Genomic DNA, 26,733 nt, shown 5'->3' on the forward strand with positions numbered 1-26,733 from the left:
GGGTCTTCCTGCTCTTTTAGAGTCAGAGCTCCCAGAGGGCGGGAAATGCATGTTCCCAGGGCTCAGGAAGTACCTTGTCTTCCTCTGCGCTCAGGAAAATTGTCTCAGTGGGGCAGGGGTTTTAGAGAAGGCAACAGATTTATGTCCTTGACAGATATTTTCATCTCAGCTCTTTATACATTGCTCTGCCAGTATAATAGAAAGTACTTCTTTTCTAGATCCTGGAAATGAGAGTGGTGAGAAAAATCAAATTAAAGCATAGAAACTTGGTCAGGAGACACATACTGGAGGTCTTGAGGGCTTGTTTGGTTTTTTTTCTTTTTTTTAGATATAATGCATACACCATATGAATCTCCCTTTTATTTATTTATTTTTTATTTAAAAATTTTTTAATAGTGAGACATCATGAGGTACAGTTGCAGACTTACACATTTTTGTGCTTGGGTTTCAATTATATAATGATCAAATACCCATCCCTCCACCGGTGCCCATTTCCCACCACCACGGATCCCAGTATCCCTCCCACCCCCCATCCCCCCACCCCACCCTGCCTCTTTCGCAGGGCATTCCCTTTTGTTCTCTCTCTCTTATTGGGTGTTGTGGTTTGCAAAAGAGGCAATGGATGACAATCATGTTTGGTCTATAGTCTACTTTCCGCATGCTTCTCCCATCCTGGGAGGATCCTCAGATAAAGAAGGGAACACCAAATAAAGGTGTTGGGAGAATCTCCCTTTTAAATTGTGCAATTCACTGAGTTTTAGTATATTCATAGAATTGTGCAGATGGCACCACACGAATACCAGAGCATTTTCATGGCCCATAAAGAAACCACACACTGATTAGCATTCATTCCCCATGTCGCCCATCTCCCCTGAGCCCCTGGCAACCACTAGTATTTGTCTCTGAATTTGCCTATTCTGGACCTGTCATGTAAGTGGAATCATATCTGTGGCTTGATTTATCTATGCTATAGCCTGAATAAGGACTGTGTTTCTTGTTATAACAGAATCATAATTCCGTAGTGAGAAGGTATACCACAATTTGTTTACTCATTCATCTGAAAATGGGCATTTAACTAGCTTCCACATAGCATATTGCAATCCGGGGTGCAGTATGAAGGAGTCTGGACAGATTCTGTAGGTAAAAATTATTTTCAGAATGCAGAATCAATGCAAAATGTATGAATGATGAAGTATATCCATCTAAGAAATGGTTATTTCAACATTCTACAGTAGAGAAAGGACGTGTAGGAATTGAAGGGACCAAAATCTTTTTTCCTGTATGGACATTTTTTTCTACTCAAATGTTTTGGCTCAAAGGACTGAGTGCAAACTTTGCAGACAATTGGTCTGAATTTACTCCCTTGCCCCTTTAACCACCACCAAGAGTGAACCCTAACCGCAGCACCAGGATTAGCCCCCAAGCACAACCAGGTGTTGCCCAAAAAACAAAAAGAAGAAAAGTTATAATGTCACAAGAAACAAACTAAATAGCATCTAAGATGCCTTGGTAATAACAGGGTTGTAAAGATGTTCCCAAGATACTCCAGGTCTCTGAGAGTTGGTCCAAGAAGCACTCCCTTTGTATTTCCCAGGGGAGTTTCCCCGGTCAAGCCCACCAGCCTCAGCCATTTGCTAGTGCTGGTGCCTGGGAACTTAGCTCTAACCAGATTCAGAGAATTCAGGCTTTCTTTTCTCAATTCATGAATAGCATGTATTAGCAAGTGCATGTTTATATTTAGAAGTTAAAGGTTTTGTTGAAGTGGGTTTTGGGGGCTTGATAATTTTTTAATAAGGAGAGGTTCGAAGTATTGATTTTTCAACTTCTCCAAGAATGAAAAGGTAACCATGCTCACTAAGGATAAGATGCAGCTTAATATTTATTCACTTGGTTCTCAAATATGGTCTACAGACATCTGAAAATACTCAGGATCTTTTGGGGATATAGGAAGTCAGAGCTACTTAGTTGAATTTTTTTTGTTACTGAGCCATGATTTGTATTTTTCAGTGAAACTTGGTATCCAATCACTATTAGGGGTACCACTGTGTATTTCTGTTACAAAATCTGTTTTTCTAAACAGCCATTTTTTCTTCTACTCACATTTTTTAAGCCAGTTTCATTAGTGAATGTTCTTAAATAAACTGCAGAACTGGGGCTGGAGCAATAGCACAGCATTTAAGGCATTTGCCTTGCATGCAGCTGACTCGGGTTCGATTCCCAGCATCCCATATGGTCACCCAAGTACACCAGGAGTAATTCCTGAGTGCAGAACCAGGATTAGTCCCTGTGCATTGCCGGGTGTGACCCAAAACAAAAAAGAAAGAAAGAAAGAAAGAAAGAAAGAAAGAAAGAAAGAGAGAGAGAGAGAGAGAGAGAGAGAGAGAGAGAGAGAGAAGAAAGAAAGAAAGAAAGAAAGAAAGAAAGAAAGAAAGAAAGAAAGAAAGAAAGAAAAGAAAGAAACTGCAGGACTAACTATTGCATTCAGTCTTGAAACTTGGTATGTATCTTTTTAATAGTCCTTATGACAAAATTGGGGGAGGGGCATGCAGCCCATATTTCTTCCACATACCAGAGTCATATAAAGTACACTATGGGCTCAATGTGCTGTTGAAGCCGTGTTTTGATCTGTCTTCTTTTCACAAGTTTGCAGAACCATTTGTTAGTAAATGGCTCCCTTCAAATGCCAAGAAGACTGATGAATTTTAATGCTGTAGAGTAGCAAAAGCTTGTTCAGTGATATTCATATGCTTTCATATTCCACGTTGTATCTAACCTTTAAGGACATGAGAGATAGCACCAAAGTTAAGATGCTCTTTCTCCTCGCAAGTTTCTGCAGCCGTAATCCTAGTTCAAACCCTGACACCACAGACTTCCTGAGCATCAGTGGTGTGATCCAACTCCACCTGCCCCCACCCCCAAAATAGAAATTATTTGTTGAGATTGTGTGTACTTTCAAAGATATACACGATTATTAGAAAAAATTATTTAAAAGGCTTTTTGTTTATAACTCCATCTCTCCCTCTAGTTGTATTCCTTCATGTATTTCAACCAAAACAATATGAGAATCTAGCAGCTTTCTCCTGAATCAAACATTAAAGGACTGTAAAAGAGAAATGCCAATTTTCTCACTTTATTTTTTTTTTTGGTTTTGGAAAATGATTTTTCCTAAAATCCATTTGTATTACACATATTGAATATTTGCCTGTTAATTTTAGTTAAATTTACATCTTTAATGCTTATTCTTAATTTTAATGTGGCAGATATGGATAGCTATAAATCACACATCACTGTCACTGTCACTGTCCTCCCGTTGTTCGTCGATTTGCTCGAGCGGGCCCAGTAACGTCTCCATTGGAGACTTTGTTGTTACTGTGTTTGGCATATCGAATACATATGGGTAGCTTGCCAGGCTCTGCCGTGCGGGCGAGATACTCTCGGTAGCTTGCCGAGCTCTCCGAGAGGGGCACACATGCACAAGCTTTTTGGGATGTTCTCTGATCTTTTAAATGTAACGGAATTGAGAGTGTACAAAGTAGGAAAGTAAATAATTTGCCTAAACCGTCCAAATGATAAACCTGAAAAATCCAGCAATTCTTTTGATAAACCAATGGCGATGTAAGAGCTTAGTTGGACACAAATAAAATTATTTTTAGTAACTTAAAAATGATTATGGGACCTGTGGAGAAACATAGAAGTTAGATACTTTCCATTATTTTGTAGATATCTGGAAAGATTTGTTCATTTGTATCATGAAAATTGTCTGATTCATTGCAGACATGTTTTGTGAATAAGTGTATCCACAGCATATCCAGAAGACACAGCACATCAGATCCTATATTATTAATCCTGAATTGTCCTGCAGAGAAAGGGACCTTCCAAACTGCCCTGTGATATGACTAATAAGCAGCTCCAATTGGCAACTTTTAATCACAAACTATAGAGAGGGAAGAGCCACATTCTAGAGCAGGCTCCTTGCTTGGTATTTTACATCTAAAATCTCATTTTATCCTCAAAACCCCTCCATGGCCAATAGTTTCACTCCATCTATTAAGAATTTGAGTTCCATGAAAGCTGATTAGAAATAACGCAGCTCAGGACCGATCCAAGTCTGGTCTTTGTGTCCAAAACTCTCCAGACTCCCTCTTCTCTTTCTGTCAGTGATACACTCCCTGTCTCATCCCTTAATTTCAGTCTGACTTATTTTGTCATTGCATATTAGACTTTGAATCAATAATGTTGAACATGTGCATAAATTAAACGTTATACAAACCACAGATTTTAAATTTGTAATGGTACATCTCATGGAATTATTTAGTTACTTTTTATTTGCATTTGGATTTCATCTGTAATAGAGTGATTTTCATGGGTTAGCTACCATCCTCCTCAGTGAAAGCCACGTTTGTGGTTAGCTATTGCTGGAATAACAAATACTTCAGTATAACCCTAAGTTCAGCCAGACCTTCAGAGACCCATGTGCCTGGAATCATACTGGTGTTGCTCATTTCTCTTTGATCAGCTTCTACAAATCCCCTTGTCCCACAAGGTACGGCTTTATTGAGAGAGTATAAGAAGCCACCCTAAAGCCATATTTTTAACAAAGTTCTTTATAAGAGGTGCAAGTGTCTTCTGTCTTAATGCCCAAAGCATTCAGCTTTGCTTGACTTATTTGCTGCTGTTGTCAGATTTCCTCTTTTTTTTTTTTGTTAACTATTGCTAATTTCTTTTTCACTGGTCACTCATAGAAGAGGCAGTTTGTGGAGATTCATTGCAATGCTTTTTCCAGCCACATTTCTAGGTGATGGTATCACCCTTGGTTCTTTTGTTTAGTCCTTCTAATGGGCATCTTGTTGATGGGATTCTAGACCACTTCATTTCATTCCTCACATACCTCTCTCCTCTCCCTGTAGGTACAGTGTTTGGGAATGGGAAGACCTCGGATTATCTACTGTTGGGAAACTTTGTTTACACAGTGAGTATAGTTCACTTGCCTGGTTTGCATATTAAATGAAATCCTTTTATAATGCTCAGCTTATTTTCTGATATAAATGCTCACAGGTCTGGATTTGAAGGTTGTTGGCACTGCTCTTTCAAAATGAAATAAGACAGTTTTGACTGCTAAGGGATGGTTTTATATTAGGCTCTTAAGAGTTCCTTAGGGTCCACTGACTTTTTAGGACATGGGTTGCTTTGGTGTTTCTTTAATTGCATAAGTTCTTCCCTTTCTCTTCCTTACCCCTTTTTGCCATTTTTATTTCACTGTCCTTGTTAATATTTTGAATTTTCTTGACTCTGTAGCAAATATTGCTATGCAGCTTTGGTATTTAGCCAGCAATCAATCTAAAGTTTCATGATAACTAAAATGGGAGCAAAAACTCTTCATTTGGGGTGATATTTAACCCATACGAGGCAATAGAATCTTCTTTGTTGTCACTGTGCCAAATCCCTATGGAGGTACAACAGATGAATACAAGCTCTCTGCCAAGAACCAAACGAGCATTTTAAAACCACTGTTCCCCTTAAAAGCCAAAGGCACTACTTGAATACTAATGCCTGAGGTCATGCCACTGGTATCCTGATAAAAGTTTGCTCCAACCGTCAGTTCTGAGTTCTCAGACCAGTGGCCTTCTTTTCCACTCATGGTTCTCTCCCTCTCCATGACCCCAGTGGAAGGACTGTTGTGGTCTGATACCAAGTGGCTATTCATGCAATTAAGTTTATTGTAAAAAACACCCAACAAATCCATAGTATGATATTTAAATATCAAGTATTTGAGGAACTAAATAATAGGATGTTATCTCCATTAAGTAAAAGAAAGACCAGGATTTTGGCAAATCCAGTGGCCTCTTCTCTATTTATCTATTAGCATTAACAATTGAAGTAGGAAGAAAAAGAAAAAAAATATGTTTGGAGGTTCATACTTAAACAACGTGAGTCAAGACAGGAATCAGTGAATGCTTGGTAGAGTCCATTGAGAAATGAATCTGTGTCTTATGGATGTCTCCCAAAGATATTGTTAATTACCTAGATCTTTCATGTTAGGTCAGGCTTTATCTTACCTTAGAAATATATATATATAATTATATGTTAAATATTATATATAAAATATATATATCTTGAGCTAATTTTTACATTTCTTAAAGCTCTATTTCTAACTCTTCACCCTAAATTGTTATTAGATGCCCCACCGAGAAAACCCAAATGCTTGACTTCAACCTAACTTCATGACCCCACTGTGAAGTTTCTAATCAGATACTATGTGCAAGCCCTGAAAGGGCCAAAAAAGCAGAACTTCAAGCACTATTGGTCACATGAACTAAACAGTATATCATATTTCTTTATTAAGCAGAAATAGATAATACTGCAGTGCTAACCTCTGCTTTAGGTATTTTACAATGAAATCCCTTTGAGCCTTTCAGTCCCAGTTACATTGAAGGAACTCAGACACAGAAATGTCAAGTTAGTGGCCTTGTTCATTAACCCAAATCCTTACTAAACATGGAGTCCTGAGTGCCAATAGCCTGAGTCTAGAGCATGGCCACTGTAACCATGGTAACTACCCTGTGGAAAATACAAGGGAGTCCGATAAACTGGGTTTCTGCACTTGAGAATAAATAGCATGTGAGGATGGGGTGGGTAGAAACACCTTATTTCAGGTTTTGGAGTAACAGTTTGGAATTTTATTTAGATTTCTGTGTATCCACTTTTATTACCTTTACAACTTACCATTAAAATTCTTTACAACTTATCATTAAAATTACATACGAAATAAAAGAAAGTTTAAAACAAGATGGAAAACCCTAGTTACTATAGATGTATAATCTTCACTGCTTGTGAGTTAATGAAAAGATCGGCAGACCCATGCTTAAGAGTTCTTGGAGGGAGCATGCCTGGTGGGTGAGGAGAGGCAGGAAGTTTGGTGGGAGAGGCTGCCGGTAGCAGTTCTTACTGTTTGCAATGAGTGTTCAGCCACCAACCATTTGTTTCCAGGTCATAAATAGCAAGCTTCCAATAACCTATACACCCATAGTCTGATTTAGACATGCCAGTTCATTATAAACTTCCCTTTCAACCATTTGATAAAATATTTTCCCTTCTGTTTCAGTTTGTGGTGATAACAGTATGTTTGAAAGCAGGACTGGAGACATCATATTGGACCTGGGTAAGAGTCTTTGCAATCGCAGACCAAACACGTCAATTATTTATATTGTCACTAAAGAGATTAAAAATAATTTTTTTCCTTTATTCTAACTTTATTGTACCCTAGCTCTTAGGTTGTTCCTAACCTTATACCCTAGTTTCACAGGTAGTTCATTGTGGAGTGCTAAGGGCAAATGGGCGGGAACTGGAGATTATTGAAACATGAATAATGCAGACTTAAATAAATAATGCTTACTACAAGATTTCTCATAGCCTTTAAGATAGTAATGCATATTGTAATAGCCCAGGAAGGGATGAGGCTTTAAAACATGTTGACTAGGAATCTTTTCTTAGTACAATCTACCACAAAGATGACCATTCAGCAGAAAGTTCACTTGAAAGTGATTCTGAAGACCAATAATAGTCACTAAAGAGCTAAACCCTGACCTTTACAAATATTTAATCAGCATCCTAGAATGCGCCATTTTAGATACATAAGTTTGAATTGTGTTCACTTCCGGGGAGAGACACCCAGTAAACAAAAAAAAGAGATGAAAGGTTGTTGCTGAGGAGAAAGATGAACACAAGAAACTTGGATTTGATAGTTATCAGCACATCGATAATATCCTTAGTTTTCAAAAACTTTTAGTGCGAGCACGCAGAACAAAATTAAAGTAGGCTTAAGGATAATAGGGGTAAGTAGACAGAATCACCAAAGAAGGTAGAGAAGAATCATTTCTCAATGCCACAAACATTATAACTAGTGGTAAGGATTAGCACTTAATGAACAATCCAGTTAACACATATACACACACTTGGACATTCCTGTTGGTATTTTATAGATGTGGTAAAAATTTAATAAGAGAACTTGTAAATGCTGCATTGGTGTTAGGGTACTCAGTCTACCTAAAGTCTTTAACACGGACTCCCTTCCTTCACAGTTCAGCCACATTGCAATTTGGGGTAGCATCGCACTCTGGGTGGTGTTTTTTGGAATCTACTCATCTCTGTGGCCTGCTGTTCCAATGGCACCAGATATGTCAGGAGAGGTAATGTGTTCTAAAAACTCTTAAACCTTTAAAAACCTTGGTATTCTTTAATGAACCTTGATCGTTTGACTTGGATTTATATTAAAATAGCATTTCACAATTGAAAAGCTCTTTCTTAAGTTCCTCTATTGCTAAGTGATAAATCTTGGGCGACAACTTTAAAGTTGGACTTTTTTACTTAAATCTGACTTATCCTTTCATAAACAGCCGGGGCAATAAACCATGGTTGTCAGGAACTTGAATCATGTTAAGAATAACCATAGAGAAGATGCCATTTTAAAATTAGACCGTAAATCCACAAATACAGTGTGGGTAAGAAAGTTGGGGAGCTGGTGTGCTTCTGTCTTGGGGACAGTCAATCATTTCTTCTGTTATCTCCCAGTCCAAAGTAAAGTCTACTGTCACGAGATTAAATGCACTTTCAGAGTTGTCTACATGATAGTAGTTTAATGTTCCATTTGAAGTAGTTAAGGCATCGGACATTTCTGCCTTATCATATTCTTCTTTTCTTTTCTTTTCTTTTTTTCAGTTCTCTTTTTCCGTTTCTCCTTACACTGGTAGGAACTGAATTATTAGGTGTTCATGGGGGAGTATCACAAGATCTCCTTTCTTCAGAAGAGATTCCAGCAGTAGGAGGGTTTATGATTCCAATTGCAGGAAATTTGACATAAAATGTATAAAGGAAAATGTGGAAAACATTTCAGGATTTCCTGTGACCTCACAGTAACTTGCAAATCACGGTAATGTGAGCTGCCTGACAGTACATTGTCCCAACAGTCACAGGAAACCTTTCTAGGGGTTTCCATGTAGTTTTTTTCCCCTAGTTCTGCCTGAGTACCATTCACTTTTGACAGTCTGGTTTTTAGATCATTTTCATGAAATTCTATCCGACAGCATCCTGCTTTTTATAAATTAGCAGAATGCAGGCACATTTAAAAAATTTTGTGGTAAAATTTATTAGAGAGCTGCATTATATACTGTTACAACGAAACCAGATGCATCAAGGAGCATGTACTTCCTCTCATCAAACCTGAAGGCTTCTTTGGAAACATGTACTGTGAATTCTAGAAGATCCTCTGCATATATGTTGAGGGACAAGGCAAGCTGTGGGTGTCATCTCTCCTTACCTTAGTTGCCAAGTCCTTTTCTCCTGAAGCCAAGACATCAGACTGTGCGTATCTAGTGATACCTGTTGGGAGATGCAACCTGTGTGTTGTGTTCTCTTGCTGTGCTCTTTGGACCTGCTGTTCCTCACGGCCATTTCCAATTGCTTACCCTTTCCATTCTCCCTCATTTTTATTTCATTGTCATGTATCTATCTCCAGAATGCATGACACAAAAGAAGTTGAGGTCCAGATAGTTTAAGCAACTCCAGCCAAGAGTTTTGATGATGAGAACCGAGTGGTTGACCACCTACTACTAGGGCAGCATGAAGGCTGACTGGCTTTCTGCCAGTCAAATATAACTTTACCTTTGCCTATAGAATTCCCAGTATTACCCACATGCAAAAGTTAATATCTCTAGAGATTTACAGTGCTGCTGTGTTTAATTCAAAGTGAAAGGAATGTCAGTTCTCCATCACATTTCTGTCTACTCTATATACAGTAGGAAGTGCTAACAGGGGTTCTTTTTCTTGTTGTTTTATGACTACTGATACTTGGAATATATGCCACTGAAGAATGTGAAAATGAATTTATTAAGCTATGGACTTAACTGGCTTGTCAAAGTATAAATATGTTTATTCAAAGAAAAGAATAAGTTTGAAATTTTACATACTACTCAAAATATAAATATGTTTATTCAAAGAAAAGAATAAATTTGAAATTTTACAAAGTGCTCTTGAAGCATTTTGATATGTGTGTGTGTGTGTTTACGAACATTCTTCACAACAACTGCAAAAGTAAGAAAATAAACTATGCCACTCAAATCCTCAAAAATAGAGAGATAGCGAATGAGCTGCAATATATGCTCTGCATATAGGAGGCCTGAGTTCCAGCTGTAGCACCACATGATTCCCTAGCACCAATAGGAGTGACCCTGAGCACTGAACCAGGAGTTTCAACCAGGAGTATCCCCATAGCACCACCAAATAATAACGGTAATTATGATGATGATGATGATGATAGTGATAACAATAATAATAGTTCATCTACATTTGCTGTTTCTTGGTCATTAAGCTAATAATCGAGGGCTGGAGCGATAGCACAGCGGTAGGGCATTTGCCTTGCACGCAGCCAACATGGCCGACCCGAGTTCGATTCCTCCGCCCCTCTTGGAGAGCCCGGCAAGCTACCGAGAGTATCTCACCTACAAGGCAGAGCCTGGCAAGCTCCCCGTGACGTATTCGATATGCCAGACACAGTAACAACAAAGTCTCCAATGGAGACGTTACTGGGCCCGCTCGAGCAAATCGACGAACAACGGGAGGGCCTTTACCTTTACCTTTACCTTTACCTTTAAGCTAGTAAATCCCAAAAGTTATTGTGGTAATACTAAATTTTTGGATATTTTTATTATTGGTACAGTTGTTAGTTATTTAATATTATAGTTAATTTCAAAAAGAAATATATATCCTTAAGTTTTTATATAATACATATACATATATATGTGGGGCTTAAACTATATGTGGCTGTTCTCAGGACTTACTTCTGGCTCTGTGCACAGGGATCACTCCTACTGGTTTTCAGGGGACCAGATGAGGTACCAAGGGTCAAATCTAGTTAGCCATATATGAGACAAGCACCTTCACTCACTGAACTATTTCTCCAGCCCAAGTTTTATATTTTTTAAAATATTGCACTACAATTTAGAGTATAGGCAAATATGTACACATATATTAATAAAAATAGTAATTTGTGTGCCAGTATTTATGTCTATCTATCTCTATACATACACAAAATTGGCCAACTAATTTGTATATCTAGGTACAGACAAAATGCATTTATCTGTTACTTTTCATAGCTATATTTCGTTGGAAGTTGTTACTTGTTCCATCTACATTCTATAGAATTATATATAACATATTTGGCATATAATGATATAATAAGGTATGTTCTTATATATTATAGTAATGTAAATAACACTAGGGTAAATATAAGTTTTAATGTCTCTTGATGATATGTTTTGTGCAATGAAAAGAAAATTGCCTGGGGCAGCTCCCAGCATATATTTGGTCCATAGGATTCCTGATGTGATGTATAAATAATTCTCTGTCGCCACCTCTGACAGGGCCATAAGTGTCCAAAGACAATACATCACTAGGATGATACTCCTAGCCCGTGTTGATTTGACGTCAGTGCCAACTTCAAAAACTAAATAATTATATATGCTTTGGCTGAGTAAAACCTTAGCAAAGACCCCAGGTTGGTACAGCATTCCTAGAGCTGATGAGATAACTGCAAATGGCGACCCTGTTCGCCGCTGTCCTGGCTCAGGTGCTGTTTGGTAGAGTGAGGTATTATGTGGATTTAAAAGGTCATTGACATGAAAGAGGCTGCCTATAAAAAAGTAGCCAAGATTTGAGATGAATAAGATTGCCAGTCATAGAGAATGTAGATGGAATGCTTGGTTTCAAAATATCTAAGCAGTTTATTTTGATGAGGAACCAGGGTTTTGACCTGGTAGTAAAACATGTGCCTTGCCAGTGTCAAGCCCTGGATCCATAACTCAGCACCCACCAAATAAACTGCATCTGCTTAGTAGATTTAAGCACGGTTTAAGATTTTTCTATGTGCCAGGCACTGTTCTAGACACTGCAGATTCATAAATGAGAAAACAGAGCTCCATGTCCTTCTCTGGTCATTTTTCTAGTTTCAGGAGAGATTCAGGAGCCAGGAAAATTGGCCGGGGAGGGGGGGGCGGAGTTTACACCCAGCAATGCACAGAAGTTACTCCTGTCTCTGCATTCAGGAATCACCCATGGCGGTGCTCAGAGGACCATATGCGATGCTGGGAATCGAACCTGGGTTGGTTGCATGCAAGGCAAACGCCCTACCTGCTATGCTATTGCTCCAGCCCCAGGAGCCAGGCAATTAAGTGAAGTATACAGATGGGTATATGCTCTGGAGAGAAAAGACGGTGGGTCAGGGGAGACTGGAGCCAAGCTTTCAGTTGTGTTTCCGGTAGAGCCTTGGGGCTTTTACTCATGTCAGTTCATTGCAGGAGCTTGAAAGAAAGGTTCATTGCCTGACCTGTGTTTTCACATCAGGATCCTGGCAGCTGTGATGAACCATTTACGGGGTCCTTGAAATAACCCAGATGAGAGAGAGATTGGTGGTTTGGGCCAGAAGGTGGTGGTGGAAGAAAGAGTCAGCTTTCGACTCTGGTCTGAAGGCAGAGCACATAGCATTTGCTTACCTCTTTGGTAGAGGAAGGAAGGAAGAAGTACGGCACACCTTACTGTGTGGCACTGAACTTCATCCAGACGTGCTTCTTCCCAATTCTGTGCTCCTTCCACTATCTTGTTCATATAGACCTTTTATAAATGAGGAAAGAGAGAAAGTAAGTACCTACCATGAAGTACCCACCTCATGGGACATCACCCAATTTAGTAGGCCAGATAGAAAATTTTAACTTAGATGTTCCTTAGCCTTACTCTGTGCTGTCTCTGATGGCTGTTACTGCCAGGTTTGTAATCCGGAAAGTAGAAGTCTGAAAGTTCAGTAGCTTCTATAGGTCTTGGAGTATTTATGTCCTCCAGGAAGTCTCCACATCTGTCTCCTCATAGCTCAGTCTCACTCACCTTTCTTCTTTGTAGACTTTCTGGTGGCCCTGCTCTTCTGGAATCAATCCTCCACCTTGATCCATAGTCACTGTTGCAGAATGCATGAACTTCTTGAGTCTCCATCACGTCCTACTTCCTTTACTCATTCTCTTCTGCAGAACTCCAGCACTTTTAGGGTAGCTCTCGACAGAATAATCAGTAACACATGGACATCAGCATATACATCAGCAGTGGTACATGCTTGAATGTGACTTAACACAAATTACAGTCCAGGATGTTAAATCTGGAAAAACTGATCAACAATGTTAGCAAGGGTGGTGGCTGAAAGGCACATTTCAGCTCATAGGAGATCATCTTTGTAACACCTAGAGATATTCACCAGATTCCAGTCATGGTACCACATGCTGGTGTCATCCTTTCCCTCTTCCTTGGCTGCTCAGTGGTTAGCCACAAGAGAGATGAGAGCAGGACCCCATGTGTTCACACCTCCGTGGTCTGTCTGTATCTGCCTGGCACTCCCACAACTCTTAGGCTTCCTCCTGATGAGAAAGACTCAGTTTCTCATTGCACATCCTCCCTGTTCTCACCATGCAACATCTTCAGTGTTGAAAGGGCACCACTTCTGTGCTCCAGTTAACGGGATCTCAAGGTGCAAATTATTCACAAATTCGGCACCTTGCAGGTACAGGTCTCATGTTGCTATATTCAGTTGGATGCGTATTCACACATTGAGGAGGGTTTATAGTCATTTTCAATTTATATTCTGGGTTATGAGTGCAGTACCATCTGAAGCAGGTGGTACAAGTTGAAGGAGAATACTTGCTTACTGGCGGAGGGGGGGCATTGGGGAATAGGAGTACCAATATTGAGTACCATAACTTATTATTAGATATGTTATTAAAGTCATAATTATTATTTTCAGAAATACTAACAGATACTGTTTGTACTCAGCATTTCTAGTGTTTTTAATCTGTTTCATAGACTTAGTGTTAAGCAGAGCAGTAGCAATGACCAGTGAATCATCCCAAGTCAGTCTTTTTCAATTTTTGGATGTAACCTAAATAACTTCACTCTTAGTGACTTGCTCCTACTCTTTGCTGTCTTCCCACTATTCTCCTCTTCCTAGTGAAAACCATTTCTTCTTGCTGTCATGTTCCTGTCATTCCATTGATTTCCCTGATTTCTCTGTTTTGGAAGAGGTGGTTAAGAGGAAAAGGGCCACCCCTAGCTGTGCTCAGAGCTTACTTCTGGCTCTGCACTCAGGGATCTCTCTTGGCAGTGATCAAAGTACCATATGGTGTGCTCAGGGACCAAATTCAGGATGGCTATATGCAAGGCAAACTGTCTACTTGCTGAATATTGCTGCAGCCCTGGGTTTTGTTTCTTTTCTTTTTTTTTCTTGGAGGGAAAGTATTTCTCTGCTTTTTAAGATACCTGGAGCCCTGATGCCCTAAATACTTTATCTAAATTAACCAGATATAAAAAGTTACTGTCTGGAAAAAAATTAAAATGTTCTGATATTTAATTTTCCTTTTCAGTGTTCACTTAACTTTCTGGACCCCGTTTATAGAATTTTCCATCTCATTTTCTATCCTAAGTCTCTCACTTCTTATTAACAAAAATATTTGTAGAAATCATACTCATCTCACTTTTAAAAAACAGGAAATGGATCCATAGAGATAATACAGAGGTTAAGACACTTGCTTGGCACATAACCAACCCTGGTACAATCCCTGGCACCGCCCAAGGTCCCAAGTATGCCACCAAGAGTGATCCATGAGTTGAGAGCCAGAAGTACACTGGGTGTACATAAACCCTACATAAACAAACAAACAAACAAAATAAAGTACATGGCATAGGGTACCCGGTCATCCTATACCACCATAAAGGGGAGAGCTCCTCCCCTGATATTAGGAGGGCCTCATTTACTGAGGGACAGTGACGAGTCTAGTGCTTTCCATGCGCACTCATTTAACACTATGAGTATGGGACAGTTCCCATGAAACATCTCACAGCAACTTTCTCAAGTGACACAGATTACCATTATAAGAGCTGCAACTGAGACCAAGCCCAATTCTATCTCCTGAGACACCCAGCAGACACATCTGTTTCTGTAGTTATTTCTTTTCTCTCATCCTTTTATTGCTCTCTACAAAGACTTTTTTACCCAACCTGAACAACTTTACGTAGATGTAGGGGTCTCTAGACTGTGGTTCCATGGCATAGCGCATGCCATGTGTGAGGCTCTGGGTTTGATCCCCAACACTGGGTCCAACTGAGGGGAGCAGCGAAGGTATAAAGTTACTGCCAAGAATCCAAACCCTTTTTTTTTGATGGATTAACTAAGCAATTGATTATCTGCACATCAGAGTTCTGTCTTCACTTTGCCTATCTCCCTGATCAGGAGGGGATTTTCCATCTCGTCAAATAGTTTCTCCCCCCTTCCTTCATCATTTGGATTGACTAAAACTCCATGCAGAAACCATCTCAGAATGCCAGCATGCTCCTTGCTGCACTTCCAGCCAGAGCAGTTGCTGGCCCTCAGCTGGTGGCCAGGGGCCTTTCCACTGGGTCTTCTATTCGAGTTCTGCATTTTATTCCCATTCCCATCATTCTGCATCTCTGCCCATAGGATGATCCAAATGATAATGACAATGACCAAGTATCCCAGTACCCCCAGGTTGCCATTAAAAAGCAGAATGACGATATGGTGGTCTCAGGAGTGCATTCTGCAAAGTAACCCAATGAGAAATCCTAGAGGAAAGAGCAAAGCAGTGTGACCAACTCAGCTGAGACCTAAAATATGTTGCTGTCTTCCTCTGCTCTCCCAAGTATGGTTGTGATTTAAGAGAAAGAGAGATTTTTTTTTCAGACCTGACTTGTATTTTTTCACACCAGCACAACGATTTATGGGCCAAGGTAGCCCCTGGGGAGAAGTGCTCTGTTATATCAACATATGCCGGCTGACTTTTCCAATGGGATAATGTTAGTGTGTGTTGTTTTAATGTTTAGAAGAAAGCATTTTAGTCGTTATGATAATTAATACAATCGATTTTAAAAAAAGCCTGTACAAAGCTCCAACACGGTCACTTCACATCGGGATTCATACCAAAAGCCAAGTCCCGAACCAGCTTTTAACATCCACTGTGGCATTGCAGACACAAACCATAAAGTCCTCCCAAGCACCATCTGGTTCTGCTCTCCCTGGCTTCAGGGATCTATAAAACTACTGACGGAAATTGAAGTGAGGGAACAAGCATGTGTTTTACAGAATTTCAGATCTCTTGATTGAGGTTTGTAAAGTCACTCTGAGAAAAACAGTAAAAATCCTGGCAGGACCCTCCCTTTGGTGTCACCCTCTAATTACTAAGAAAGGCATTAATAAACTGCATTAGTGATACGATTTTCTCCTCTGATTGTCCCACTGCCCATTTTACTAACCTAATAAATTACTTGACTTATTCGGAATTCCGCATTTAAAGTGCCCATAGTCATCTCCCACCCCCCCTTCTACTCCACCCCCCCCACCCCCAGGGAACACATTCTGGGCTGTCAGACCAGCCCTAGAGGGAGTGGGACAAGGTTAGCCTACCCTGGGGTTTCCTCTCAGATTACTAGTTACTAAGGAATCTGGAGAGAACAGCCCCCCTGAAATCTGTCAGATGTTCTTCACTGAGCTTCCAGCGGTACTGAGCCCATCCAGTAAAACAAGCCTTTTGGTCACAGCCTCTGAATCTGACAGACCGTCAGTCCTGAAGGCTGCTGGCTGCTTTGCCTCATCCAAGCCTGTGTGTCAAGAGAAGTCCATACAGAAACATGGAGAAGAAAGAGATACAGTGCTGACACAGAGAGTGGCTCACCGTTGCTCTTTTGAGTTCTTCTGAGAGCAGGCGTTGCTTTATGACAGGACTGGTGTCTGTCCTACAATCCAGAGCAAATGTCTATGGCTTGTCTGCTGGATGTCTGGCGCTGGAGGAGGCAAAGATGAGCGGAATTGCTTCTTTGCTTGTGATTGATTGCTTCTCTGAGAGCTTATGACTAATGATGGACGATGGTGTCATAAATGTGAGTGATACCGTGGTCTACCCAAAGGGCAATGGGGAACTAGGGGTGGGAAATTAAACAAAGCTTTCTCAGTCCATTGGAGTTTGAGTTGTTCTCTAGAACCCGTGCACTTATTCCATAGGTCAAAGCTGAGTGTTTTGTCAGAGAGGTGCTCTGTGGTGTAAGGAGTCAATGGAGAGGAAACTGATTACACTCAAGAGGGAGGGAGCAGGGAATGGGAGGTCAAAGCCATCCCAAGTCCGTTCATATGTGATTAAATAATGCATGATGAAAGAAGGAAGAAAAAGAGATGGTGGTATTATAGGGACCCTCACGTGTGCTCCAGAAAGGTCTCTTGGAGGAGCTGATGCTGAAACTCATCTGATGCAAGAAGAGTTGTGGCAAGTTTCTCGAGGCTGGAGGAGAGCAGGTGCCCATGTACCAAGGCAGGTATGAACTGGCAGGCTCAGAGAATAAAAGGCCAGTGTGGCTGCAAAATGGAGTAGAAAAGGTCCTGGGAAAGAGAGGAAGCTGGACTCGGTGAGATGGGAAGAGAACACATCCCTCATTCGAGCTCAGCATTCTAGCTCATAGGTACAGCTCATTCTTGAATTGCATGTCAGGGATTCTATTAGGTATGCTTATAAAAGGTCTCTGAATGTCACTGTGACTTCTGCTTCAATCAAGTTCATAGATGAACATAGTGCCTGCCTCCCATTGTAGTTAAAGAGAGCATCAATGAATGCCCGTTGCTTTGCTCCCTTATATACACCATCCAAAGCAAGTCACACTATCTTTGTTCATGTCTCTTCTCCTCTCTAAAAATCTGTGAGGTGGGGAGGAGGGCAGGGAACATGTGATATGTGGGTTAGTAGACCATATCCATTGTTTAATGGGAGCTATTCAAGGCCCTCTGATTGTGGGGGTGGGGTGGAGATCACTGTCAGCAGTGCTCAGGGAACTATTTGATGACAGGGAGCAAACATGGGCCTCCTACATGCCAAGCATGGTGCCCGAATTTAAGCTATTTCTCACCACTGTGGCCTGTATCTTAATGTTAAAGAATAAAAGTAACTGGGGTCAAGGATGTATCTCACATGTGAATCCTTGAGTTCCATCCCTGGCACCAAGAAAAGAAAAAGATTAAAACTAAAACAGACAGGGGCTGGAGCAATAGCACAGTGGGTAGGGCATTTTCCTTGTATGCAATTGACCCGGGTTCAATGCCCAGCATCCCATATGGTCTCCCGAGCACTGCCAGGAGTAATTCCTGAGTGCAGAGCCAGGAGTTACCCCTGAGCATCACTGGGTATGACCCAAAACAAAACAAAACAAAAAACTAAAACAGACAAAAATAACAATAAATGAAGATTAAACAAATTAAAAATATTTCTCTCTCATAAGGAACAAGTTCAGTGTAAGCAGGTAAGGATTGTTCTGACAGTTTCACAGTTTTCAGGACCAAACTGTCAACATTAGTGTCTTTCTCGTGGTCCAAAATAGTTGCTTAAGTTCTAGCCATTATACAGACATTCCAGCCAACAAGAAAGGGAAGAAAAATGTTTTCTGTTTTCTCTTTGAAGCTGTTTCTTAGACACTACCTTCCCCCCCTCTCCCGTTTTTCTCCCCCTCCCTCGTTCACCACCACACACACACGCACACACACACACACACACACACACACACACACACACACACACTGCCCAGGAAGGTGGGGGCAGTGCCTCCCTGCAGTGTTCTAGGAACTAAGGAACTATATGGTACTGGAAATTGAACTCAAGGCTCCCACTTGCAAAGCACCTGCTCCAGCCTCTAAGTCTTCTCGCTAGCTCCAACCCCACCACATTTTCTCTTAGATCTCCCTGGCCAGAATTTAAACATGCAGCTTCTCCAAGCAGCAACAAGAGAGCTATAGGAGTGTAGACTCTGAACTGGTGTTCAGCCAAGAATAAGGTCTGCATCTGAAAAGAGGGAAAGAGCAGCGATTTGGGGAAGGGGGATGCAAATTAGAAATCTTTAATCTTTACCATAAAATTCAGTAGCATAGCCTATCAGAATATTGTACACCCTAAACTTATGTGTCAATTATGACTTTGTAAAGCTGGAAAATAAATTTTAAGTGGTTTGGGGCCATACCCAGTAGTGTAAAGAGGCCACGTCTCACTCCGTGCTCAGGAGTCACTCCTGGTGTTGGCTAAAAGAACAATTTGTGGTGCCAGAAAAAGAAACACAGTCAGTTACTACAAGGAAAGCACCTTAATTCTATCCACTTTCTCTCCAATCCAGAAAACAAATGATTTTTTAAAACTAAATTGCCGTAATCTGAAATATTGATCCTTATATATCAAGATTGAATTACCAGTAACCAAACAATTCATGCTCTATGGGATTTTTTTAAAGGAAATACAGAGCCATCACACAATTATAAAAATCTGTAAGAATGTTATAACAAGCCAACACTGAATGTTGAAATAATGGACCCTATCTTATGGAACTTATTCAATCACATCATAACATCTTAAAATTATATCTCCCATAATAAAAAAGAGTATTTTATTACTAATTCTGTGTTCTCATTTTCCTGGCACTTTTATATTTTTAATATCACAATAGAAAAGATTTAAAAAAAGGTTAAAATAAAATAAAACAAATTCTGTTCTCAATTATTTTTGCTACTCCCAGAATTATATCCACAGAAAATAAAATGTCAGAACTATGCATTTCCTAGTTCTCTTGATTCCTTTTTTAGAATAACTATTTTCTTTTGCATGTTCAGCTTCTCAGTATTCGTGGCTATAGAGTGAACTTTTACTTAAAAAGAAAAAATCTGATTGATGAAGGTTCCAACTTCCTTGCCTTAAACTTATGCTTAGAGCATCTTTAAAATCATTTATTTTCTCATTACCCCCTTTGCCAGAGGGTGGAGATGCAAATGTTATTTCTTGCATCATCATGCTAGATTGAGCTTGGGTTTTGAGTCTCACCCTTCATCCCTCCCTCCCCACCACCCAGCCAGGGCTAGGGGAAATAAAACACTTAAAGGCTTCCAACTGCTATCTAATTTGCTCTTTTCTAAAATTTTGTTTGGAACAATTTGCATATTTTCTAAGATTTTTGTTTGTTTGTTTGGAAGAATCCAAGCCAAGTGTTTTCTCGGTCTCTGAGTAATCAAAAGCATTCTCTGCAAATAATTGCAAGCATATTGGGGTTTATCCAGAACACCCTTCTCCATAGTTATTTTCTGGGTGTTCTACCCTGTCTATTTTTATGGAGAGAGTAATCATTCATCCTGTCTAAGAGCCAATTCAGATTAGTTCAGCTACGATTTATGGATGGCCTGTGTGTCAGATGGGTCCCCAACTTCAGTGGTTCAACTTAGAAAACCAGCTTTACAATGGTGTGACAGCGATACGAATTCCCTAGAAACCTGACTTGGAACTTTGGGTTTTGACCCATTCTCTAGACTAGCCATAAGCAGTAGGCCCGTCTCTTATGTTGCTGAGCAGCACCTGCCAATCATGGGAAGCTGAGGTATCACGATCTTCTTTCACCTCTTTTTGAGCCTCATCAGAAGAGACATGGATGAGCCCATCCCTGTACCATCCCATCAGCCATCAATTAAACTTCCCTCAGTGCTTCTTCCAGCATTCCTTAGGCCCAGAATGCCCTCAGCTGTGTGTGTTAAATGGTGACAACCCTTACACCCCTCGTGGCTTTTACTTTCACCCATTAGTCAGTAAATTATTTAGCTGAGATACTGAACACCTTATTATAAAATATGTAGGTTAATAAGTAATAATGAATAAGTAATAAAAGTAATACTGTTGTATCTTTTATGTTAAAACATAATAAATAAATGATAAAAAATGAGCATTATGCTAGATGATCTTGTGCAACTAGAAGCTAATGAAAATGGGTATTTTTTTTTTGGAGGGGGGTGCTTGGCAGAGTCTGGATAAGGGAATCTCTGGCTGCACTTAGGGGTCACTCATGGTGGTGCTCATGAGACCACATGCAGAGCCAGGAACAACACTGGGTCCAGCCACATATAAGACAAGAAACTTAATCAAGCTCTGAAATTGTTTTAAGGTAGGTTAGGCTGAGCTAAGATGTATTTTGTTTTGTATTTAGTTTTGTATTGTAGATGAACATAAGATATTTTCAACTTATGATGAGTTTTTCAGGATATAACCCAGTGGTCAGTCATGGGAGATACATACCAGGTGTCAAGAGATTAAAACTTGGAAAATGAGAGTCTTTCTTAGAAGCCTGAGCCTCACGGGATAAAGAACAGATGAATAGATAATTAGATATAAGATACTAATTACTGTCATCAGGGTACACAGAGGCTAGTAAAGTCATGGAAAGAGTGGCAACTTTGAATTCAAGTAATAGTATTTGCCTAAAAGCAGAATTAATTGTATGTACATCAGTGATAGTATCGCCAAGACCCAGGGAGATTGTAACTGATTCCATAGTGATGTAGAAGTAGTCAGCCTTCCCAGGAAATGTGTTTGCTTGAAAGCACAGGCTCTAGAGAGAATACTGGCATGTTTGACCATTCTTTTTATTCAAAACTCTGCCTAAAAGGCAGTTTTGCAAGAATTATATTCAGTGAACAGCTTTTAGATTTAATAGTTTGAGTAATATATTCTCATAGGGATATACATTTACTTAACTAGTCAGAGACTAGCCTTATGTTTATTGTTTACTGTTTAAATAAGGCTGCAACAAATAATTTTTATCACAAAAGTCTTTGGATATTAGAGATCTTGGGGGATGGAGAATGGTTAGGGAGATAGTTTTCCATGATTAATTTGGGAAACCTTGGTTTTAAAATAGGAGGCGGGGGGGGGGGGGCTGGAGCGATAGTACAGCCAGTAAGGTGTTTGCCTTGCACACAGCTGACTCAAGTTTGATTCCCAGCATCCCATATGGTTCCCTGAGCACCATTAGGAGTAATTCCTGAGTGCAAAGCTAGGAGTAACACCTATACATCACTGCGTGTGACCCAAAAGACAAAATAATGATAATAATAAAAATAGGATTCCTAGATTTCTTTACTGTGACTTTCCAAAGCCTTAAATGTATCCTTCTGTGTTGTATCTCCAAGAAGGTATAGCTCTGTGTGTGTGTGTGTGGGGGGGGGGGGGGGGGCGGGAGGAGTGTTTTCAGAAATGACCCTGGAATAGATTAATGAGATATTAATCTATATGCAAAGTTGTACCAAATGTCAATGTGTCGTTGCAGAAATTATTGGACTAATATATAGAGATTATCAGGTTAAGGTAAATAAACATTTGTGTCCTTGAAAAATTATGCCAAAAGCCTTTCCCAAAATCAAGAGAGTGGGTTGAGAGGATGGATGGCTCAAAGGGCTGGAACCTATATTTAGCCTATTGGAGCCTACAGTCTTCTAGGGCTGAACTCAACCCAGCCTATTACCGTACCAGAAACAGGGCCTGTGCTTTGGTCCAGGTGTGCCAAAAACAAAAGGCAAAACAAAGTGAATTCATAACGGTCATTGTCCCACATATTTGTTTGACAATATCCCCCCTCCTGTACCGAGTGGACTGTTTCAATCTGACCTAGTGACTGTGACTGTTTGTGGCGATATTAATTCTTCTTATAAAGTTTCATTTTTGAAATCAAATATCAACCCCCAGATTGTATATTTGTGGTAGTCATTCTCCTGTCTGTTATTTATCACATGCTTTTAGTCATGTTCTTGAATGTTTGGCACTTCTCCATTTATTTGAATCTATTTTATTGGGGGGGGGGGTGTTACAGAAGGAGTTTGGGCCATACCCGGTGTTCTCTGGGCTTACTCTTTGAACTGCACTGGGAATGACTCCCATCAGGGCTTAGGGAACCATCTGGGATGCCTGGCATTGAACCCAGGCCAGCCACATGCAAGACAAGCACCCTACCCCCTGTATTTTAGTTCTAGCCCATTAATATTAACTCTTAACCCCTCTGGAATTTATATTAATTTGTCTTGCTGCTCTTCCTCCACTAACCAAATTCACATAACTTTTTTCTCTTCCCTTAATACATGAGTATTGATACAATAATTCTTGCTAAGAGTTATCATTATTTTTTAAACTAGCAAGTGAGAAGGAGCGACACTTTGTGTGTGGTCAGGCTGAGAAGCTAAGCCAGGGCCTCACACATGCAAGGCGAGTGCTCTACCGCTAAGCACACCCAGGCTTGAAAGAAACGACACTTGAGAGTGTTCTGTTACTATGGCCAACTCCAGACTTGAGAAGAGTCTCGACTGTGATTTTAATGTGATGAAAACCATGATATTTATACACTTTCTTACACTTAATTTGATACCATGAAAAAAAAAATGGATTTTTCCTCCCTGGCAACTCATGAAAGAGATCCCTAGAAAGGACAAAAAGATTAAGAGGGTTGAAAGCCATTTGGAAATTGCAAAGAAGCAAGGAAAGTGGGCTCATGATCGGTATGAAAAATAAAAGTGGCCATTTTACAAGCATTCTGGGTTCAATTCTCAGAATCCACTTTACAGCAGAGGAAGCTGAGACTCTGGACGTGCTTCCCCTGGGTCTGATTTGTCTGATCTCTGGGGAACACAGAGCCAAGACTAATTCCAGGGGACTGTTTCTCCCCAGGACTCCTGCTCCAGTTGGGATTCTTGGATGCAGTCTTCCACCTCCTCAAGGGGCCTCCCTGTACTCTGCAGGTGTCCCAGCGCACCACTGACATTTATAGTATAAAAGGAGGGGTTGGCAGGCCCACGAACCAGGCTGCTGAAGGGTTATGGGCAGGGAGCGTGTTTAAATTCCCCTCCAGCCTGAACTGGAGGCCCTCCATGGACAAGATGTTCTCCAGTCTGGGAATGCAGATTGCTGAGAGCTTGCCATGTGGTGGGGCAGAAGGCAAGCCCATCTGGACCATGCTCATGGGCTTGGCTCATTATACCCCCTCACCTCCTCCCAAGGTATCACACCCATGGACATTGGCTAAGCGCACCCCCCTGGCCTTTTCCCATGGTCCTCTGCCCCCTGCCAGGGTACTTGAACTGTCCTGCCCTGTGAGTGCCTCAGGCCGCCTGGGTTCACTTGAAATTCCATGGTCTGGTGGGGAAACCAGCATCCCCCTGCTGATACCTGCAGTAGTCTGCTCCCCGCCAGGGCCTGGACCCCCACCCGCCACTTTTTTGAAGCTCCTCACCTGAGCTTTTCTCCGGTCAACCCTTGGGAGCCACTTTTGTGGCACTTTATATAGGCCTGGAGAAGTGGCCTGGCAAACTGAAGAGCAAGGAAGCTATCACAGGCTGTTGGGCATCAGCCCCTCTTCACCCACTGCCCCTCCCTTTCCTCCCACCCCTCCCCCCAATTGTCTGCAGGGATTCTGAGCCTTTTCCCAGCTGACCTGCTTTGCAGTGGAGAGATGTGAAAAGTTAGATACAAAAATGGTTTCTACGGAGTGATGGGGAGCTTTCTGGGAGAGAAAGGAAGGAAATACCTCATGGAATATTTTTCCCTCCCCTCTTACAAAAAAAATATATATGTATATACATATAAAGAGACTCTGTCTTTAATGCAAATGTCGGCTTTAGCTCTCTTAGGTTTGGATTAACTCCGCAGAAGGGGGTGAGGAGCAAAAATCTGACAGGCTTTCAAATATGAAGCAGAAAAACTTTTCTACCCCTCAATTCATGTAGTTCATTTGTAAAGGCAGTGGCTGTTGAATTGAATAGTGGGCGACAAGTCCCCCTTTCATTATTAACATCACAATGGTCAGAATTAGCAGCCTAAGTCCCCTACTCGGTCACTTTGCTTTTCCTCCAGCCAAGGTTCATACTAGATGGCAAAAGCAGAAGGAATCTTGCTTCTCTTATTGGCCTCTTCCCTCAAATTAGAATCGATTAAAACAAGCCTAGTAAGCAAGGTCTTTGAAGTTATATAATTTAAGGATTTTTATTTTACCTTTTCCCCCTCGAAAAGGAAAATTGGTGTTTTGTGTTTTGTTGGTGGCACTCTGGTTTTTACGATTCTTATTTTCTTGAAAGCATGCTGAGCTCTAAACAAAACCCACCGCCTTGATAGACATTTCCTCTTACATAGTTCCTCTTGGTTTTCACTATTGAAGATGTCAGCAAACTGGTGAAGATCATGTTTTGCCCGTAAAATAAAGTGACTTTTATGTGAATCATTTTTTGTCCAGTTGGTGTCCGGAATAGGAGTACTGTTCTGTTGAATCCACGCAGTAACATTTCTTTTGTAATATTTTAGCTGCCTTTGGAACTGTTTTATTTTATCAAAGGGAAAAAAACCTTCGATATGGGTTGAATCAAGTCTACATCAAAATACTTGAGTTTAATGTGGAAAAAAAATTCAGCACCAGTTCTTTTGAGGGAATAGGTTGCCTCAAACAGTTTTAAGTTAGCTTGATTGATAAGATTTATTAATTAGGACTGTTTGTGATTATGAGGCTGCTTGTAAGTATTGAACTGTAGCTCATTTTTATTTCCTGAACCACACTTGGTTTTTAAAATATCAGTGTGATTTTTAATTGGGTGTAAAATGTGTGCAAGTTTAGCTAGCCACTTTTAATGGAGTTATAACAATACAGTTATGACTTTAAATACACTCAAAGAAAGCAAAATAATTCTTTTGGTTTAATTGCCTGACACTTCTTTTAAAGCTAATTATGTTACAAAGGGATTTCTATTATAATTTTAAATAGCTAATTTGAATTTATTAATTTTTAATCATTTTCACTGCAACCCAAGAAGACTATAGCAATCTGGAATTTAGTACAAAAGAATGATTTAAGGTTCTTTCAGTGCACTTTTATTTGGGCCTTACATTTTAGGTTAAACTTTTCAAAGTGATCATATACATCACAGTAGTTTTATAAATATCTGAATGAACTTTAGGAGTATTTGAATATTCAGTCAAAAGTAACCAAATGCTATTTTCATAGATACTTTCATTTGTTTGTACTGTATACATGATTTATACAGGATGATTGTTCAATATTACATAAGCATTAACAAAATAGTTAATTTCCATTTGTCAGAGACAGGCAATTTAGTTTCTAACTAGGATTTGTTTATGTGTTGTTTTATAAGATAATTAAATCCAGAGTTAAAGTTCGTTTGAAAAGATTTGTCTTATTTTCTAAGCTATAAACGATCATTTTATTGCTCCATATATTGACCACAGCAACAAAAAATTTAATATAAAAGAATGAAAAGATTTGGTACATGGTAAACTTTCTATAGTAACTACATGAAGAGGAGAAAATATAGTCAGTGTATGTTTTAACACGTTCAGCTTTACATTGGAAGTATTCTGCAAGTTGGAATTACAGTTATTATGTGAACTTCTTACACTGTGAGATTCTTAAAATTTGTTCTACTTAAAATCATATATGAACTAAACATGAATGATCTATTTCTTGGATTTTAATGTAATGTTATTTCTGGCGGTTTTCTCAGGCAGCCATGTTATTTAGCTCTGGAGTCTTTTGGATGGGGCTGTTATTTATCCCTGCGGCTTCTCTGCTCCTGGATGTGGCGTGCAAGGTGTAAGTATAATCCTCAGCGCACAACAAAAATAAACTGCATGTTCATCCTCAGGTTTCTCTAGTTATAGTATTATTTCAAAAATGCAGCAGTATTACTTTAATGAATTTATAAAGATGAAAAGAGTGAATGAGAAAATAGAAAATAAAATTAGTTTAGAAAACTGACCAGGAAGTAAAAGGGTAGTTTCAGCTAACACTGGAGAGTGTATTTTTAGA

General features: G+C 40.0%; 1 protein-coding gene across 3 annotated transcripts in view; it reads left to right on the forward strand.

Annotated features, from left to right (window-relative positions):
* ATP8A1 (ATPase phospholipid transporting 8A1) overlaps positions 1-26,733 on the forward strand; it is a 244,009-nt gene that overhangs the window by 196,996 nt on the left and 20,280 nt on the right. For all 3 annotated transcript variants that reach the window (XM_056125630.1, XM_056125629.1, XM_056125631.1), the window contains 4 exons: positions 4,908-4,969; positions 7,103-7,159; positions 8,079-8,186; positions 26,429-26,517. In XM_056125630.1, the coding sequence (XP_055981605.1) occupies positions 4,908-4,969; positions 7,103-7,159; positions 8,079-8,186; positions 26,429-26,517 (316 nt within the window). The remainder of the gene's footprint in view (positions 1-4,907; positions 4,970-7,102; positions 7,160-8,078; positions 8,187-26,428; positions 26,518-26,733) is intronic.

Source organism: Sorex fumeus, unplaced genomic scaffold, assembly GCF_029834395.1.
Source record: "Sorex fumeus unplaced genomic scaffold, SorFum_2.1 ptg000055l, whole genome shotgun sequence".
In the NCBI taxonomy this organism is placed as follows: Eukaryota; Metazoa; Chordata; class Mammalia; order Eulipotyphla; family Soricidae; genus Sorex; species Sorex fumeus.